The 20,281-nt window shown below is 40.5% G+C and overlaps 1 protein-coding gene across 1 annotated transcript in view; it reads left to right on the top strand.

Annotated features, from left to right (window-relative positions):
* The window catches only part of DNAH8 (dynein axonemal heavy chain 8), a 395,922-nt gene that overhangs the window by 340,713 nt on the left and 34,928 nt on the right, over positions 1–20,281 (top strand). Inside the window, exon 87 of the mRNA XM_088024365.1 lies at positions 6,526–6,686. Coding sequence (XP_087880491.1) covers positions 6,526–6,686 — 161 coding nt within the window. The remainder of the gene's footprint in view (positions 1–6,525; positions 6,687–20,281) is intronic.

Genomic DNA, 20,281 nt, shown 5'->3' with positions numbered 1-20,281 from the left:
CCACAATTCTGACTTATACAAACTGTTTCTTTCTCACTATACTTTTACCATCTAAGTAAGTACTCCTTATTAACATAGTTCAGTTTTGCCTGTTTTTGAACTTCATATAAATGGAACCATAGAGTATGTTTTCATTTTGGTGTCTGGCTTCTTTTTCTCAATATGGTATTTTGAGATTCATCCATGTTGTGTGTATTCTACTCATTATCCTTTCCTGTGTTGGGTTCCATTGTATTGTATTGGTGGAAATTAGGATTGTTTCCATTTGGAGCTATTACAGATAATGCATCTGGGGACAGTCTTGTACAAGGTTCTTGGAGCACATGAATATGCCTTTCCAATAGGAGCGGAATTGCTAGGTTATAAGGTTTGCATACTTTCCATTTTAGTCAATCACATCAACCTGGTTTCCAAAGTGTTGTTCCAAGAATACATCCATAAATGTTAGCCATTCTGGTGGATATATAATGGTATCTCACTCTGGTTTTAATTTTTATTTCTCTGAATGCTAATGGACTTGAGCACCCTCACATGTTGATTCACTGTTTTAGTTTTCTCCTTTGTGACTTGCTTGTACATTCTTGCTTCTATTTCTCTTAAGTTATGCATCTTTTAAAATATTGATTTACAGGAGCTTTTTGCATATTCTGGATGTAATTTCTTTGTTGATTATGTGGTTGCAAATTTCTTTTCCCACTCTGAGCCTTACCTCTTCACTCTTGTATTAGTCTTTTAATGATTAGAAATACTTAATTTCAGTATACCTGGTATATATTTTTCTATTCCTTTTATTTCAACTTTTCTGTGTCATTATGTTTCAGATTTATCTCTTATAAACAACAAATAGCTGGAATTTTTAGTATCTACTCTGAAGTTCTCTGTATTTTAATAAGCAAATTAATCATTTTATTGCTATGATTACTGCTATGTTTTGACTTATTCTTCCATCTTATTTTGTGGGTTTCATTAGCCATACCTTTTTTGGCCTTTTTTTCTTCTTTCCTGCTTAAAAAAATTTTTTTTTTTATATTTCTGTATTGGTGAAATCTAACTCTACATTTTAGGCTTTACCTTCGAGCCCTTCTGACTTGTATCTTCCATATTACCGCTGTGGAGCATTTTGGCTCTTCCTCATTTTTATTCCCATCCCTGTTACTTATTAAGATAATTTGACAACCAGTGCTGATTTAGATTTACCAGTATGTGTACTGGCTCTCAGAAGGAGGGCAGCCCATTCCTTATGATGGGGGAAGCCTAGGAAACCTATGGGTGGCAGAAGCAGGGAGGATTGGTGGGGGAAGATGGGGTTGTTTTCTTCTAATTGTATCTATGCTCAGAGTGAAATAAGAAGCATCATCAGCTAAGGGGATGCAAGTCATCAGCTGAGGGGAGGGGATGGCAAGTTTGGGACATTTGAAGAAAGGGGAAGAGATGTGAAATAGTTGCCTTGGAGAGTGGGAAAGGGAAATATGTGATGCTAATACATACACTCGGCCTCCCCCATTAGATTGTAAGGCCATTAAAATAAGAAACAGGTCATCTAAGTCTCTGTGTCCTTTCTAGCACCTAGGATACACTCAGTACATGTCTGTTGATGATAATAAACGTAATTTAATCTCAGCAGATTGAGTTTTATGTGCCTGGAGTCATATTCATCTAAGAGTAGACTGTATTGAATTTTTACTGACCCCAGAGCGCAACCTGAAAATCAGGTATACTTTTTTTTTAACAACACTTTATATTAGCTTAAAAAAATTGCTTAGACTTTTTCTAAGAAGTAGAGTTCAAGGAGAGTCCTGATTAACCAACTCCCTTAGTTGGTTTGTCTTTGTTTTATTGAAATTGCCTTACTTAAAGGTGGCAGGAACACCTTCAGTTTGCTGGCAAAATGAAGGGGATTTCTAAGAGACCTCTTTGCCATCCACATCAGAACCAAATGGGTTCTCTGGATCTCAGCTCAAAGCTGCTTGTGGGCAAAGGGAGGGAGAGGAAGAGAGCCTGTTGCTCAAACTGTGGCACCTTCAAGACCTCCAGGTGGACAGTTCCTGCCTCTGACCTGCCCCCCGACCCCTATACTCAGGGCAATAGAAGAGCTGTCAGCAGACCCAACCCCCTCTCAGAAGGCTACAATTCTCCATCCTTTGGGCCTGGGCTCCACCTGGGGGAAGCCCATCTGGGATTTAATCACTGCTCTAAATGAAAAGTTCATCCTACTATTTTCTATTCTTTTGCCCCGGGCAGCTTTTCCACCCCTCATTCCCTGCCCCCCCCAGCCCCCACTTCTTTCTCTCTGTCTCTCTCTCTCTCCTGGCTTCCCTTAGAATTGCTCCACCTTCAATGGCTCCAGCTCTCTGAGCACTGGGCAGCCCCGCCCCTTACTCCCACCGAATGTACACTTCATCCTGCACTCCCTTCAGCCTCCTGTCTCATCTGTTCCTTCCCCTTGCCTGTTCCAGATGTCCCCTCAATAACTAGAGAGGTGAGTGTGGGTCTCTGGCTGTAAGGACATGGGGTTACCAGAAATCTCTACTGAAGAAGGCTGCAGAAAGCACCATAGGGCCCACATGCTGCCTTCCCCTATCTCAGTCTCTGCTTCTTCAGTCCTACCTTCTGACCTGCTGACCTAACCTCTTTGTGGCCACTTTACCCTGACCATGCTACTCAGAGGGAGGCTCGGTTTTTAACTGTCTATCAGTGCCTTCAAGTTGGACCCTCTGTCTCTATATGACTTTCAATCTGGGGCTTATCTTTGTTTTTATTTTTTATTAACATATAATGTATTATTTGTTTCAGGAGTACAAGTCTGTGATTCATCAGTCTTACACAATTCACAGTGCTCACCATAGCACATACCCTCCCCAATGTCCATCATCCAGCCACCCCATCCCTCCCACCCCCCTCCACTCCAGCAACCCTCAGTTTGTTTCCTGAGATTAAGAGTCTCTTATGGTTTGTCTCTCTCTCTGGTTTCATCTTGTTTCATTTTTCCTTCCCTTCCCCTATGATCCTCTGCCTTGTTTCTCAAATTCCTCATATCAGTGAGATCATATAATAATTGTCTTTCTCTGATTGACTTATTTCGCTTAGCATAATACCTTCTAGTTCCATCCACATCCTTGCAAATGGCAAGATTTTGGGTTTTTTGATGGCTGCATAATATTCCATTGTATGTATCTACCACATCTTCTTTATCCATTCATCTGTTGATGGACATCTAGGCTCTTTCCATAGTGTGGCTATTTTGGATATTGCTGCTATAAACATTGGGGTACATGTGCCCCTTTGGATCACTACATTTATATCTTTGGGGTAAATACCCAGTAGTGCAGTTGCTGGGTTGTAGCGTAGCTCTATTCTCAACTTTTTGAGAAACCTCCATACTGTTTTCCAGAGTGCCTGCACCAGCTTGCATTCCCACCAACAGTGTAGGAGGGTTCGCCTTACTCTGCATTCTCGCCAACATCTGTTGTTTCCTGACTTGTTAATTTTAGCCATTCTGACTGGTGTGAGGTGGTATCTCATTGACGTTTTGATTTGGATTTCCCTGATGCTGAGTGATGTTGAGCACTTTTTCATGTGTCTGTTGGCCATTTGGATGTCTTCTTTGGAAAAATTTCTGTTCATGTCTTCTGCCCATTTCTTGACTGGATTATTTGTTCTTTGGGTGTTGAGTTTGATAAGTTCTTTATAGATTTTGGATACTAGCCCTTTATCTGATATGTCATTTGCAAATATCTTCTCCCATTCTGCCGGTTGTCTTTTGGTTTTGTTGACTGTTTTCTTTGCTGTGCAAAAGTTTTTTATCTTGATGAAGTCCCAATAGTTCATTTTTGCTTCCCTTGCCTTTGGTGATGTTTCTTGAAAGAAGTTGCTGTGGCTGAGGTCGAAGAGGTTGCTGCCTGTGTTCTCCTCTAGAATTTTGATGGATTCCTGTCTCACATTTAGGTCTTTCATCCATTTTGAGTCTATTTTTGTGTGTGGTGTAAGGAAATAGTCCAGTTTCATTCTTCTGCATGTGGCTGTCCAATTTTCCCAACACCATTTGTTGAAGAGACTGTCTTTTTTCCATTGGACATTGTTTCCTGCTTTGTTGAAGATTAGTTGACCATAGAGTTGAGGGTCCATTTCTGAGCTCTCTATTCTGTTCCGTTGATCTATGTGTCTGTTTTTGTGCCAGTACCATACCATACTGTCTTGATGATGACAGCTTTGTAATAAAGCTTGAAGTCCGGCATTGTGATGCCACCAGCTTTGGTTTTCTTTTCAACATTTCTCTGGCTATTCGGGGTCTTTTCTGGTTCCATATAAATTTTTGAATTATTTGCTCCATTTCTTTGAAAAAAGTTGACGGTGTTTTGATAGGGATTGCATTAAATGTGTAGATTGCTCTAGGTAGCATAGAGATTTTCACAATGTTTGTTCTTCCAATCCATGAGCATGGAACGTTTTTCCATTTTTTTGTGCCTTCCTCAATTTCTTTCATGAATATTATATAGTTTTCTGAGTACGAATTCTTTGCCTCTTTGGTTAGACTTATTCCTAGGTATCTTATGGTCTTGGGTGCAATTGCAAATGGGATTGACTCCTTTATTTCTGTTTCTTCTGTCTTGTTGGTGTATAGAAATGCAACTAATTTCTTTGCATTGATTTTATATCCTTGGGGCTTATCTTTGAACCCCTGTTTGTTTTCTCTGTTCTCAACATCTTATGGTGTGTCTCCTCTCAAACCAACAATTGTAGAACTTTATTTATTGTCCTTGGAGGATGACTGCTTATCTTTGTAAGGTACCTTCTAGAGTCTCCCGAAGTCCTTCCATGTTGATTTCTTATTCCTTATGTTGACTGTCCCCCAAAATGTCCTCCAAATTTGCTGATACTCAGCTGTGTGTGTGTGTTTGTGACTCCAGCTCTTTGTGGGTAGATTAATAAAGTGATAGAAAAACAGGAAGAAACTTCATGTTGCTTTTATAGATTTATGTCATTGGTACTGGAGAACTCAGTGTGGTCAGTGTTGTGGCCTTCTCCTCCCTGGTTATCCACATCACTAAAACCATAACCTTTCTAATTAATGACCATGATCATAGCACTGTTCTCTTTAATAACTTTGAACTGTTTCTCATTTCTTAAATCAACGCCAGTCATCACCTGGACTTATTTATCCTAGATTTCACCACCTCCTCACCCTGCCTCACATTTTTGCATCAGTTCCTCTGTGCCTTTGCTGGTGTGGTCTCCCCAGTCACTGGGGAGTTCCCCTGTCGAAATCCTATCCTTCAAGGCTTATCTCTAGGATCACTTCCCAGATAAAGCCTTACCTGACATCCCGCTGGCTATTCCCTCTTCCTGCTTTAAGCCTCCTTGTGTTTTGCTTATTTTTATTTCCTTTGGCTCTTACCTTAGTGGACTTTGCACTATGGTTTATTATGTAATTGACTTATCCCTCCAGTGGGTCACAAGCTCCTTAGAGGAAAGAATGGTGTGTGACTCACCTTTGCCTTCTATTTCAGTTCTCAGCTCCGTGCCTTGTGCACAGGAGTTAACTAGGATAGAACTGGGGGGGAGGGGCAGGGTGGCAGAGGGAAGGGGGTCTAGAAGAGAAAACCAGCACACAGGACATTTCAGAGTGATCACTGGACCTAAAAAGAGCTGGAAGAAGGATATGGAAGGAAGATGCTAGAGAAAGTGTAACCTACTGAAGTAAAGCACAATCCCCATCTCTTTTCACATTGAGTCCTCCGAGGGATTCAGACATCCTTCCTGCTGAGAAAATTGCTCTGTTATACACTGAAGTCATTGCCTCAAATCTGGCTCATAGGCATTCAGCATTCTTTTTTTTTTCCTCCTCAGAATAAGTCTATTCACACCAAGTGTGTATTTGTTCTCTTGCTTTTACATTACAGATAATCAATTCATATGGAATGAGAAAAAGATGTCTTCAGGCAAACAATAAGACAGTTGGATACATTTGCTTCTTGTGGCCAGGGACATAACTTAATTAACAGAGGGAGCTCTCCAGCTTGGGATGGGAGGGGAGACAATTGTTAAGTTTTCCTGGCCTTGAGTGGTGCAGGGTGCTGCTGTGAGCCACCCTGAGCACAGCACATTCCCCGGCATGAACCCTGTTTTGGGGGCAAAGGGAGGCCATGGAAATGCCCAGATCCTCTCTCCTGTGTATGGTTATGGCCTCCTCTCTGCAGTGTGTTCTCATTCGCCTTCAAAAGTGGGATGGGGGATCGTGAGTTTAGTGGAGCAAAGAGAGTGTGCTTGCAAGGCTGGCTCTCTTGTCACTGTTAGCAAGCTTCTTCTTTGGTGTTCAAGAGAGGCTCAGTCTTCACCGTTTTTGTGTCATGTGGCCTTTCTTTTTTCTTTGTATTGTGCTAATTATTTCTATCCGTGGTTTTCTTAAGATCCTTTCAAACTCAATATAAAAATCTATTAAAATGGAAATAAGGTGACCCTTCCTTCCTTATAGTTTTCATTTAGATGTTCATCACTTTTATTTCTTCTTTTTTCTCTCCTGCATAGGTGTGGTTCAGTGAGAAGATGTTTGAACCATCATTCTGTTTTTATACTGGATATAAAATCCCCTTGTGCAAAACCCTGGATCAGTATTTTGAGTACATCCAGTCACTGCCATCCCTAGATAACCCTGAAGTCTTTGGGCTACACCCTAATGCTGATATCACGTAAGTTCCTGGCATTTTTTAATTTTAAGGGATCATTTGTAACTCAGCCTGGCAAAGGCTGTGCATTTCATTTTCTCTTAATTTCTTTCCTTTCCCTTCTTTTTATTTTGCTGTGAAAAATAATGTCACTTCCTGTCTCCCAATTACAACTTTGTCATAACTTGGCCATCTCTCCCCACACTAAATCCTGTTGCTCCAGAGTTTATGACAATGTTTAAGCTCTAATTTATGCATTGATTATTTCTCGTCTGTCATGTTGTAAAACCAGCTGATGTTATTGGTATTGATGCTTTCTACTGATAAGACAATAGTCTCCCAGCTCCTTGCCTCTTACCTTAAAAAAAAAAATCCATTAAAAATAATGGTCATAAACAGAGTCCAAAGGGGCCAGGAGGATAGAGAGAAGAGGATGAGGAATTGTGTTTTTGCTTGATCCTCTCTCTTGTGGCCCCTGTGCCCTTACTTGCTCAGTTGCTTCCTTCTGTCTCTAACAGAGACATGGTGCCCATGGTGGGCATAGAGCCTGGAGGAAAGGCTCTTTCAGCTCAATGTGAGGCCCCTGCTCTGGTCACTGAGCTAAGAGATGGTAAGTGAAGAGACAAGAAATACATCCAAATCCCAAGTCCCTTCTCAGACCCATCCTTTGAATGAGGGAACCTGAAAACAAGGCTATCCAGTTCCACCGAGAGGGCACCAAGAAGCCCCAGCTGAGATTCTCCTGTGGATGGTCATTGCCTCTGGCCCATTGAGGAAAGACCAGGGAGTTCATGTCTAGAAGAGTGGCTTCGGGGGATGGAAGAGACCAAGATACCTCTGGCAGATTCTAAGCTGTGACAACCTATTGAGAAGGAATGGGATGTTCCTCTCTCCTAGTCACTCATCTGCCACTGCAATTTTAACAACTCTGCAAAGGGGCAGGGACATTTCTCACCTTCTGCTTCTCTGCCCTTGCCCAGCATCCATGGAGTCCCAGAGAGCTCCCCCTGCATTGTCTCTCTCTCCCTGAACCTACATACACTTCACCCCTCGTGTGAGGCTTGGCCTCCTGGCCTCTTGGTCACCAGTACAGATTCTAACTTGTCCAAATCCTCTGATCTCTCCCATGTTGCTCTTCATCTTCAAAGACGTGGGCATGACCCAGAAGAGTCATGAATGGCTAACGCTCTTTTCAGACCCCATGATGGAACCATGATGGCTCTGGTGGTTATGTGAATAGGCCATCGTAAGTTAGCTGGAGACAGGAAAGAAGTGAAGAAATAAAAAGATTCCTCAGGGATCCATTTGGAATCAACTCAAACATTATCTCAAAGAAAGAACACAGAGAAATAGTTTTGCTTTAGCTGAAACTCTAAAAATCTGAGGTAGACCATGTCACTCCTCTGTTTGGAAGCCTCCTAAGTTTCCCATCTCACTCCAAGTCAAGGTCAAAGGCAGACAGTGACCTACAGGTGAACTGCAAGGGCCACAAGACCACCTGCCCCCACCTCTTGGCCTGGTCTCCTCTGCCCTCGCCCCCACTCACTGCCCAGCTCCAGCTCCCATGAGCTTCCTGTTACTCAGGCCAGATGGCTCCCCCATGGGATATTTGCACCTCCCAGAACATCCCCCCCCTCCCCCAGATATCATTGTAAAGACCAGATACCACCTTTTCTGGTCTTTACTTAAACATTACCTTTTCAATGATGTCTTCCCTCACTGCCCTATTTAAAAATTGCAGACCACTCCCCAGCCCTCACCCCAGATTCCATCCTTCTTGCTTGCTCCTTTCTTTAGATTGTATCACCAACTGGCTTACTCTGTATTTACTTACTTATTTGCTATCATCTTTCTACCAATTAAACATAAGCACCATCGTGTCTGAAACTTATGTCTATTTTTCCTGCTACTGTATCTCCAGCGCTACATGGTGCCAGATGCTCAGGGACTACTCATTGAATGTGCCAGTGATACTAAATTCTTCTGGATTATGAAGAATCTAATTAATGGGGATGGTCTATAGAAACAGCTCATGAGTCCATGTGGGTGGGCAGAAAAATGGCCAATGTTTTAAAGCAGTTATACATTAATAATTGAAGCAGCTCACATATGAGGGCGCTGAACTTTGATTTCATCCTTGGCAAGAGCCCAAGGAGTCATGACAGCTGGTTCCTGGAGAATTGGATCCCGTTGGGCACTATAGGATTCTGCTGAGGAATGCGAAAAGCAGGGTTGAACTCATCTCATCCTGTATGACCAAAGCAGTTTTGGTCATCAGCTCTCAAGAAAGATAAACCAGAACTAGAAAAGGCGCAGAGAAGTACAACTAAAATGTAACCCAGATGGGAGGCAGTGTTGAGACAAACTATTTTTTTCCCCTTGACTCTTTATTTTGAACTATTATAAACCCTCCAAAATGTACAGGGAACACCATATACCCTTCACCCAGAGTCATCAGTTGTTAACATCTTGTACCATTTGCCTTTTCTCTTTCTGTATTTTTATCTTTGTATATTTATAGATCTATAGTTATATCCATGTGTAACTGCATCTATTTCTCTCTGTCTCTCTGTCTCTCTCTGTCTCTCTGTGTGTGTGTGTGTGTGTGTGTGATTATAGCCCCTCTCAATGGCTAGAGCTAGGAAATAAGTACTTTTTAAAATGTCATGAGCTAATACTAATAGCTCCAATTTGAAAGGTATATGTCATGTCTCTTCCTTGTCATTCCTCATTTTGATATTGATATCTCCTTTCTCCCATGGTAAGAGCTCTGGTTCTCAGTAAGTTCAATATTTACTCATTTGCTCTGAATCACTCCACTGATACCACTACCAACAACAAATATATTAAGTAGAGGTCAAGATTTCTTTGCAGTTCTTTTCATCCCTAGAATATATCCCACTGAGGTTGTACAGAGTACTATATTCAAAAGTCACTCAGATTGTTTTTTCTTCATCGTTATGCTATCAATTGATGGATAGGTGCATTCATTTATTTCTATTCATATTACATTTAATTTTTGTCCATCTCTGTTGATTGTCTTAAACACGATGGACATGGCTTGAAAATCACGACTAGATAACAAGGTATTCTCACATCCTTCCAGCCCATTTCCCTTTTCCTTTATGGGCAACCAAATGTATTAGTTTCTGGGTTATCGTCCCTGTTTTTTTTAATTTTTTAAAAATTTACAGAGAGAGAGAGAGCATGCACATGAGCGGGGGTGGGAGAGAGAAAGAGGTAGAGGGAGAGAGAGAATCTTCAAGCAGACTGCCCGCAGAGCACAGAGCCCGACGCAGGACTTAATCCCACGACACTGAGGTCATGACCTGAGCTGAAACCAAGAGTCAGATGCTCAACTGACTGAGCCACCCAGGTGCCCCTTCCCTGTTTCTTTTTGCTAAAATATAAATACATATATATTTTTACCTTTCTTTTTCTTACATAAAGTTGCCATACTATATATATAATTTTGTGTCTTGTCTTTTCCAATTAAAAATGTATCCTGTGGGACACCTTGGTGGCTCAGTTGGTTAAGCATCCAACTCTTGATTTTGGCTCATATCATGATCTCAGAGTTGTGAGATCGAGCCCTGAGTTGGGCTCCTTGCTGGGTGTGGGGTCTGCTTAAGATTTTCTCTCTTTCCCCCTCTGCTTCTCCCCCTGCTTGCGTGCACGCTCTCTCTCTCTAAAAAATAAATAAACAAAATCTTAAAAATATATATATCCTGTAATCACTCCATATGTTCCCATGTCTTCCTCACAATTTTTTTTTAGAGCTGCATGCTTCTCCATTGTTAATATGTACCATAGTTTATCATCCGTTCTACTATGGGTGGGCATTTAGATTGTTTCCAATATTTTGATATCCCAAATAATTCCTCAATTAATGATCTCATGGTTATGGTTTCCCATGTTGTTGGAGATGTATTTTCAGGGTAAATAGCTGTGGGTGGTGTTGCTAGATCAGGAATTAGTGAATATTGCCAAGTTCCCTTCCACAGGGCTGTGCTACTTTGCATTCTCCACAACAATGGGATGAGGCCCTTCCTTCACAGCCTCATCAACAGAGTATTGGTGAAGCATTTGAATTTTCACCAATATGACAAGTGAGAAATGGTATCTCAGCATAGTTTTAATTTGTTTTCTCTTATTTTGAGTGAAATTGAGTACATTTCCTTACATTTGGGGGCTGTTTGGACTAAGACCATCTTGGAGACCCTATGGATAAATCCAAATGCAGATTGATGCAGGCCAAGATCAGGGGTGATGAGGGGATGGAGAGGGTAGAGTGAAGCTGTAGGCAGGTCCCAAAGGGGACCAGTGGGACTTAGTGAGTATAAAGCAATGGCTGAGAATCTTATGTAGTTTTCATCCATTTGTTGCTGCTACCTAAGGGGTAGAGAGCACAGCAAGCCTCCTGTGTCTTTTGGCATCTCTCTTCACCACTCTGTCCAAAGGCTTCTCTGGCATCACTGGCCGGCATGCTATAGATGCCACAGCTATCTTTTCCCAAAATATAGTGTCAGGATCTTGCATTCTCTCATCACACCGAGTGAAAGTGCTAGAAGTCTGTTTCCAATCTGCTAGACAACTAGCTGGCCTGTAGGACCTGTGACCCTCCTCATCTGATCTCTTGATACTTAACTTCCCACCTGGTCTGTCCTTGGGTCTTCCCTGCCCACTCCTGCTCTCCTCCTCCCAGGGACCTTGGTCCATTTTTGGTTCCTGCTCAGGCAGTAGGCTGTTTTGTGCAGCTCTGCATTTGGTCATTTTGTCCTCTTGACTCTGTCTGGTATTTCTGATGACTGGAATCCTAGGCGTTCGATCCCGCCTTCCTGGAGGGCTGTGCTCTAACCCCTCGCTGTTTCCCCACCTGCCACCAGGAGGCAGTAAGCAATAGCAGATGAAGCTTCTCAGCTAAAACCTACCCCTGGTCCCCTCCCAACAAGACCCTCCCATTCCAGCAAGAGGTGACTCTCCCAAGTTCTGTGTGAGATGAAAGAAGGAATGAAAGCTTCCCCTGACATTTCTGGTCTGGAAGCTAGGATGATGGTGGAGTTTGGAACAGAAGTGCATTTGAGGGGGAGTTGCAGGGTCCTGTTTGGGTGTGTTGAATTGGGAAAGACAGAGGGATTTATCTGAGTTGTGAGAGAAACATGGGCTGGAGCCCAGGTGAGATGTTTCAATATTTGTACAGAGATAACACTTGAAGCCATGAGAAAGGGTAGACTCTCTAAGATACAGTCAGAAATCTGTGTGAATGTCCCCAGCTAGAAGAATCCTTATTAATTTATCTGATGTGCACCCTATTCGATAGCACTCTTCCAGATAGTTTCCTGGGCTGTAATTGGGCCATGGTGGAGAACTCTATGTCCCTGCTTCTAGAATCTGCACTCTGAAGTTAGCATCCATAAATTTGAGAGGAGAGGGAGATTTGCAAAAGGGGATCATGAGTCTTCCTCTTTCTTAAGAATGCACAATCCCTGAAAAGGTGGTAGGGGTGGAAAATACCGCTGAATAAATGCTTTAAAATAAGTAAAATCTTTCCCAAGAGCTTAGATACCTTGGCGACAGAAACCATAAAAATGCATAGTTTATTCACAATTTATTATCTAGATTTATAAGGTACCAAGGACTCTGCAAATGCAACTATCTCGATGTCAAAAACAGTTATTTATTTTCACTCTTTTTCTCATTAACCGTTATGCATATTTTCTACCTTCTGAAATTTATCAAATGTCCTATTACAACTTTTATATTCATTTCTATGCAGGATGAATTTAATTGTATTCCTTTTAGTATTAGCTGAAATTTGAGTTTCAGATTTTTATTAAAAATTTGTTCTCGTTATTTCATGTGCAAAGAAGTATATAAATCTAGGCTGATTTGGATGTGATAGTGCACTAGTATCTCATTAGATGGTTAATTGTTTATTTAGAGACAGTTCTGTTTTTCATTTGTATTGCATTTTTATTACCCGTGACCTTGACTCTACCACCCAACAGGGGTGACCTGGACAAGCTGCCCCAAACCAGCAAGCTACAAGAGCAATATGAGCTTCTTCCCATATTTACTCCAAAGAGAAATTTTTCTTCTGGAAGTAACTTAGGACCAAAGCTCATGGAGTATTATAGTACTTGTTCTTCATCTCAGGGCACTTATGGGGACTGTTTTCCTGAAAGTCTGCAAGGCTTTTGAGGCATATAGAGATATTCGCAGTTCTCCATAATAGCTAGCTAACCAGGCTTCTGCCTTTCCTGTCTTTGCAAACATACAATCACATGGTGGATAAAGAAATGTGAGTTGTATAGCCCTTGCATTCTGCACCTAATAAAATGTATGGCGGGGAGGTGATCTGGAGAGCTTGTGCAGGTCTATACAAAATGGGTTCGCTTTTCAGGGCTTCTTCCCCACATTCATGTCCTGAGGATTATTTTCAGATCACCTCATAAAAAAATAAAATCACCCGCAAGAAAATGATTTCCTAGGTGAGACCTAGCAGTAGTAGCATGTCCATTGGCCCCTCTCTGGAGCAGTGGTGCATGCAGCTAGCCCTGGCCAACAACAGAATGGTCATGTCTGCAGCAGTGTGCACGGTTGGCACCCAGCCCCTGGTGCAGAGCGTGTTTCCAGAGAGGCAGTGAGCTGGAGGTGAGCCAAGAGCCCCTGAGAGTCCCAGACATGGGATCTTTCCCCTTTTTTATTTGTAGTTAGAACAGGTAGGAAGAAGGAACTCTGATTTTCTTTGTATGACTGGAAACTTACTGTGGTCTTCTTTTCTTTAACCTTTAAAGATCTGTGCTTAAATATCATAATAAAAGCAGCTTTTCTTTACCCTCAGATGATGTCTTTCGGATTCTCCTGTGTTTTGAGGAGCACATAAATTTACATATATATATTTCCCTTTGTATGGGGAAATGTGCCAGGAACTAGGTAAATAGTAATAATAGTAATTTACTCTACTTTTAGCATAAGAAGAAATGAATAATTAAACTTTCATGCCCTTTAAATATTGGAGAATCGCTCTCCTTTATATTTGAGGTTCAATAAAATTCAAGCCAATTGGCCTGAATTCAACACACATGTATTGAGAACTTACTTTCTAGCCAACTCAGGATACAGAGATTAGGAAGAGGCAATCCTTGCCCTTGAAGTTCATCATGTATTAGGGAAAATAACTGAATGACAGATAGTTATGTAATACAGTATGACAGACTCTAAAGTCAGGCTTATATAGAACACTCTCTCTCTCACACACACACACACACACACACACACTGCTATGAGAACAAACAGGAAGGAGCAATAAATTCCAGTTTAGGGACTGAAGTAAGCTAGTGAGAGAGGCCACCTCTGAGCTGTGTCTTCATGGATGTGCAGGAGTTCTCAGGTGAGAGACGGAGTAGGGAGGGAGGGACTGCAGCACTGGAGGACAGTGCAAGGAAAGAGGAAGATAATGAGCAGTAAGTATGTATACGTATATTGAGTCACCAAGTTGTACACCTTAAATATATACAACTGAAAAAAAATTAAAAATAAAATGCTTTGGCACAGTGAAAATAAAAGGCATAGATTAAGGCACATATATGAAGGAACAGTCCAAGGAGGGGCATGAATAGATGTGAAAGTGTGTGCTGTGTGCAAGGATCCAAGTCCAATGTGCTTAGAGCATGGTGGGGAGGGGCTTCAAGAGAGGAGCAGCCTACCCGCGAAGGTGATGCACATGCAGAGACTGGCTTGGGGCATCATGAAGATGCTGGAAATTTCTAGATAGATGCTAGCAGTGATTTGGAAATAGGTCTTGGAAACCAAGAAGAGCTGGAGAGTGGCATCAAGAGGAAATTCTCTCTGAAGTTTATAGGTCAGCAGCTGGGTGAAGACATTGATGTTCAAGAAGATGGGACAGATAAGGGCAAAGGGAGAATGAAAGCAATGAGTTGGGTGTTGGAATTGTTTGATTTAAGAAGCAGAGAGCCCTAGGAGTCAGCTGAAATGTGGCTATGCGGAGAATAGGATAAAGGCAGAGGTTTCATGCTACCCAGACTTGCGTGGTTGTTCACAGCTCTCAGGAAGACAACCGTGACAGTGATATCTACATCTTCTCTAACATAGCACCCTGCCCTCATTGTCTGCCTTTACTGTATCTAATGCTAACATGAGATCGTGAAGTAACATAAACCACAGAAATGTACCTGTCTGAGAATTGTATATAATAACATGTGGATCCTTGACTTTTGATGACTTCATTTTGTTGTCACATCAGCTGTTTTCCTAGGTTTTCCCCTTAGAGTTATCTGTATCTTCCTTGGACTTTAGATGACTTTTAAAAATTGGGATAGCACCATAATTCAAAATTCAGGAATGAGTTGAAAGCGCTTTTTGTCCTATTTTACTAGAATATTTTATTACCTATGTATGTGCTCAATTTTGTGGGTGCTTGGTGTGTTCGTCTTTCAACTTTTAAAATAAATGTGTTTGGGGATATTCTAAAACCCCAACATCTGAAGAGAGGTTGCTCACCAAAAAATAATAATAAATAAATTTAGAATTCTCTATAAACTTACACAAAATCAATTTTCTTTTTTTTCATAAAAATGTTTTTATTTTGTCATTGATGTTATCATGAGCTGATACCTTCTATTTTTTTCTTTGCTTTTTTTTAGAATTTTATTTTATTATGTTAGTCACCATACAATACATCATTAGTTTTTGATGTGGTGATCCACGATTCATTGTTTTCTTATACCACCCAGTGCTCCATGCAGTACGTGCCCTCCTTAATACCCATCACCAGGCTAACCCGTCCCCCACCCCCCTCCCCTCTAGAACCCTCAGTTTGTTTCTTAGAGTCCATAGTCTCTCATGGTTCATCTTCCCCTCTGATTTCCCACCCTTCATTTTTCCCTTCCCGCTATCTTCTTGTTCTTCTTTTTTTTTTTTTAACATATAATGTATTATTTGTTTCAGAGGTATAGGTCTGTGATTCAACAGTCTTACACAATTCACAGTGCTCACCACAGCACATACCCTCCCCAATGTCCATCACCCAGCCACCCCATCCCTTCCAACCCCCACCACTCCAGCAACCCTCAGTTTGTTTCCTGAGATTAAGAATTCCTCATATCAGTGAGGTCATATGATACATGTCTTTCTCTGATGGACTTATTTCACTCAGCATAACACCCTCCAGTTCCACCCACATCGTTGTAAATGGCAAGATCTCATTCCTTTTGATGGCTGCATAATATTCCTGTGTGTGTGTGTGTGTGTGTGTGTGTGTGTGTGTGTGTGTGTGTGTGTGTGTGTGTGTGTGTATCCATGCATCTGTCGATGGACATCTTGGCTCTTTCCATAGTTTGGCTATTGTGGACATTGCTGCTATAAACATCAGGGTGCACGTACCCCTTCAGATCCCTACATTTGTATCTTTGGGGTAAATACTCAGTAGTGCAGTTGCTGGGTTGTAGCGTAGCTCTATTTTCAATTTTTTGAGGAACCTCCATACTCTTTTCCAGAGTGCCTGCACCAGCTTGCATTCCCACCAACAGTGTAGGAGAGTTCCCCTTTCTCCGCATCCCTGCCAACATCTGTCATTTCCTGACTTGTTAATTTTAGCCATTCTGACTGGTGTGAGGTGGTATCTCATTGAGGTTTTGATTTGGATTTCCCTGATGCCGAGCGATGTTGAGCACTTTTTCATGTGTCTGTTGGCCATTTGGATGTCTTCTTTGGAAAAATGTCTGTTCATGTCTTCTGCCCATTTCTTGACTGGATCATTTGTTCTTTGGGTGTTGAGTTTGATAAGTTCTTTATAGATTTTGGATACTAGCCCTTTATCTGATATATAATTTGCAAATATCTTCTCCCATTCTGTCGGTTGTCTTTTGGTTTTGTTGACTGTTTCTTTTGCCATGCAAAAGCTTTTTATCTTGATGAAATCCCAATAGTTCATTTTTGCCCTCGCTTCCCTTGCCTTTGGCAATGTTTCTAGGAAGAAGCTGCTGCGGCTGTGGTCGAAGAAGTTGCTGCCTGTGTTCTCCTTTAGGATTTTGACGGACACCTGTCTCACATTGAGGTCTTTCAATCATTTGGAGTCGATTTTTGTGTGTGGTGTAAGGAAAAGGTCCAGTTTCATTCTTCTGCATGTGGCTGTCCAATTTTCCCAACACCATTTGTTGAAGAGACTGTCTTTTTTCCATTGGACATTCTTTCCTGCTTTGTCAAAGATTAGTTGACCATAGAGTTGAGGGTTCATTTCTGGGCTTTCTGTTCTGTTCCATTGACTGTTCCAGACACATATGTCTGTTTTTGTGCCAGTACCATTCTGTCTTGATGATGACAGCTTTGTAATAGAGCTTGAAGTCCAGAATTGTGATGCCACCAGCTTTGCTTTTCTTTTTCAACATTCCTCTGGCTATTCAGGGTCTTTTCTGGTTCCATACAAATTTTAGGATTATTTGCTCCATTTGTTTGAAAAAAGTTGATGGTGTTTTGATAGGGATTGCATTGAGTGTGTAGATTGCTGTAGGTAGCATAGAGATTTTCACAATATTTGTTCTTCCAATCCATGAGCATGGAACGTTTTTCCATTTCTTTGTGTCTTTCTCAAATTCTTTCATGAGTATTTTCTAGTTTTCTGAGTACAGATCTTTGCCTCTTTGGTTAGATTTATTCCTAGGTATCTTAGGGTTTTGGGTGCCATTTTAAATGGGATCAACTCCTTAATTTCTCTTTCTTCTGTTTTGTTGTTGGTGTATAGGAGTGCCACTGATTTCTTTGCATTGATTTTATATCCTGCCACTTTACTGAATTCCTGTATGAGTTCTAGCAGTTTTGGGGTGGTGTCTTTTGGGTTTTCCACATACAGTATCATATCATCTGCCAAGAGTGAGAGTTTGACTTCTTCTTTGCCAATTTGGATGGCTTTGATTTCTTTTTGTTGTCTGATTGCTGTGTCTAGGACTTCTAATACTATGTTGAATAGCAGTGGTGATAGTGGACATCCCTCCTGTGTTCCTGACCTTAGGGGGAAAGCTCTCAGTTTTTCCCCATTAAGAATGATATTCGCTGTGGGTTTTTCATAGATGGCTTTTATGATATTGAGGTATGTACCCTCTATCCCTAGACTCTGAAGAGTTTTGATCAAGAAAGGATGCTGTACTTTGTCAAATGCTTTTTCTGCATCTATTCAATTTTCTTTTTTTAAAGACTTTATTTATTTATTTGAGAGAGAGAGACGTGGGGGGAGGAGCAGAGAGAGAGGGACAAGCAGACTCCATACTGGATGTGGAATCGATCCTACTACCCTGAGATCATGACCTGAGCCAAAAATAAAAGTCAGCTGCTTAGTCACTGAGTCACCAAGGTGCCCCATTCAAAATCAGTTTTCATTTAATTTTATTAAAGATCAGCTTTTACCTTATTGGGCCTTATTGTGAAACTCATATGTTTAAAGATATGGAGTTGATGCCCCAACTCTGGTTCAGTTACAAACATTTACTAGGTTTGACACAGGACCCTCATCATCACTGTGTCTGACTGAAAGTTCAGCTTATAGAGCATAGTGGCAGATGCATTTACCTTAGCCATGACTTTTGGAAAGGATGCAGTTCTTCGGGTATGTGTGTTTGGGTCCAGATGCAGTATTCTACCTGCTAACCAAATGAAAATGCTGAAGGCAGATCATCTCTCCATTCTTCAGCAGGTTTCCTAAATGAATTAAAGGCTAGCTGAATAGAATTCCCTCTGTGGACACAAAATGTGGCTTTTTCATAAACAAAGAAGCCTGGATAATTTTAGCAGTAGCTCCTTAGGATTCTGTTAGTTAGTGAGACAATTTGCACAATTCACAGCTAGAGATGAAAAAGAGAAAGGTGTAATTCTTTCTGTATGCTGTAAGGAAAGGTAGAAAGGGACCTTTTTGGCAGGGCACAAAAATTACTAGGGATTTGTAAAATGTGTTTCAGTGAATCTCAGACATTTGTCACTGATTCATCTCTGTTGAGTCCTTGGTGGGCTTTGCATCTGGGGGCTTATTTTTTCTCTATTTTTCAAAATGAAAATGGTCTTAATACTCTTCATTATAAAAAATCATACTTTCTCATTGAGAAAAACAATACAGAAAATAGAAAGCAGGAGGTAATCACAGGAAATACTCATACAAAAATCCCACTCTCAAAATACCCTTTTATATTTTTTTCTATGCTTACATGCACAATATTTACAACAAAAAATTAGATCGTACCCTGGTAAGGTTTTTGTAATATGCTACTTTTTTGAAGTATAGTTGACACACAATGTTACATTAGTTTCAGATGTACAACATAGTGATTTGACAACGCTATCCATTATGCCATGCATAGTGTAGCTATGATATGTCACCATACAGCACTATTAAAATCCTGTTGACTATATTCACATGCTATATCTTTCATTCGTGTGACTTGTTTATTCCATAAGTGGAAGCCTGTACCTCCCATTACCCTTCACCCATTTTGCCCATCTTCCCGCCCCCTCTGCTCTGACAACCATTAGTTTGTTCTCTGTTTTATGGGTCTGTTTCTGCTTTTTTGTTTATTCATTTGGTTTGCTTTTTAGATTCCACATATAAGTGAAATACAGTATTTTTCTTTCTCTGTCTGACTTATTTCACTTAGGATAATGACCTCTAGGTCCATGCATGTTGTCGCAAATGGCAAGATCTCATTCTTTTTTATGGCTGAGTAAGAATGTTAATTGCAGCATTATTTACAATAGCCAAGATATAGAAGCAACCTAAATGACCACAATTGATGAATGGATAAAAAAGATGTGGCATATACATACAAAGGAGTATTACTCAGCCATAAAACAAAATGTACCATGCTATTTCATTCAATAATCTCAATTCAATAACCTCACCTTACCAATGAATACAGAGCTACATTACATTTTTACTGGCTGTACAGATATTTATAGAGCTTTACCAGGATTTATTATTACAAAATACCATTATAAACAGTCTTGTATGTACATCTTTGGACACTTGTTATTTAAAAGAACTGATCTTTTAAATGTTAAATAAATACAAGAGTATTTATAACATGTGTATAGAATATAAAATGTTGCTCTTTTTGCACCACCATATCTATATTTTGCTTCATCTTCCTTGTCTTTTCAATGAAGGGAATTCTAAAAGATATACTTCAGAAAGGATAATTATTGTAGGTGGAAGGTGTGAGGTATAGAAAAGAATGGGTCAATGCATGGGTAAATCTAAATAAGTATTATGGCATAAAAGAATAATTTTATTTTAATTGTGGGTTTATTTTAAAAAAGATAAAATTAAAATACTGAAATGCCAGGAGGGGAGTGACTGTAGTTAAAGTTACCTAAGAGTTTTTGATTGAGAGAGGAGGGTAAAGATGTTAATTTTATTCTTAATTAAAAATGAATATTAAAATTTCTAGGGTAAAGAGTAAAAAAATAGAAATAGTATGTAATTTCCAAACTAGCACAGGAGTAATAATAGAATGAAAAAAACCTCATATTAAGCAAGAAGTCAAAGACGGGCAAACTTCTCAAAAGTGAAAAATAGAACTACCCTACAACCCAGCAATTGCACTATGAGTATTCAT

This window comes from Eumetopias jubatus, unplaced genomic scaffold, assembly GCF_037043125.1.
Source record: "Eumetopias jubatus isolate StellerSeaLion01/CBP00866 unplaced genomic scaffold, mEumJub1_p1.0 scaffold_6, whole genome shotgun sequence".
NCBI lineage: Eukaryota > Metazoa > Chordata > Mammalia > Carnivora > Otariidae > Eumetopias > Eumetopias jubatus.
Note: the sequence above shows the minus strand (reverse complement) of the source record. Positions and strands in the feature narration are given on the sequence as shown.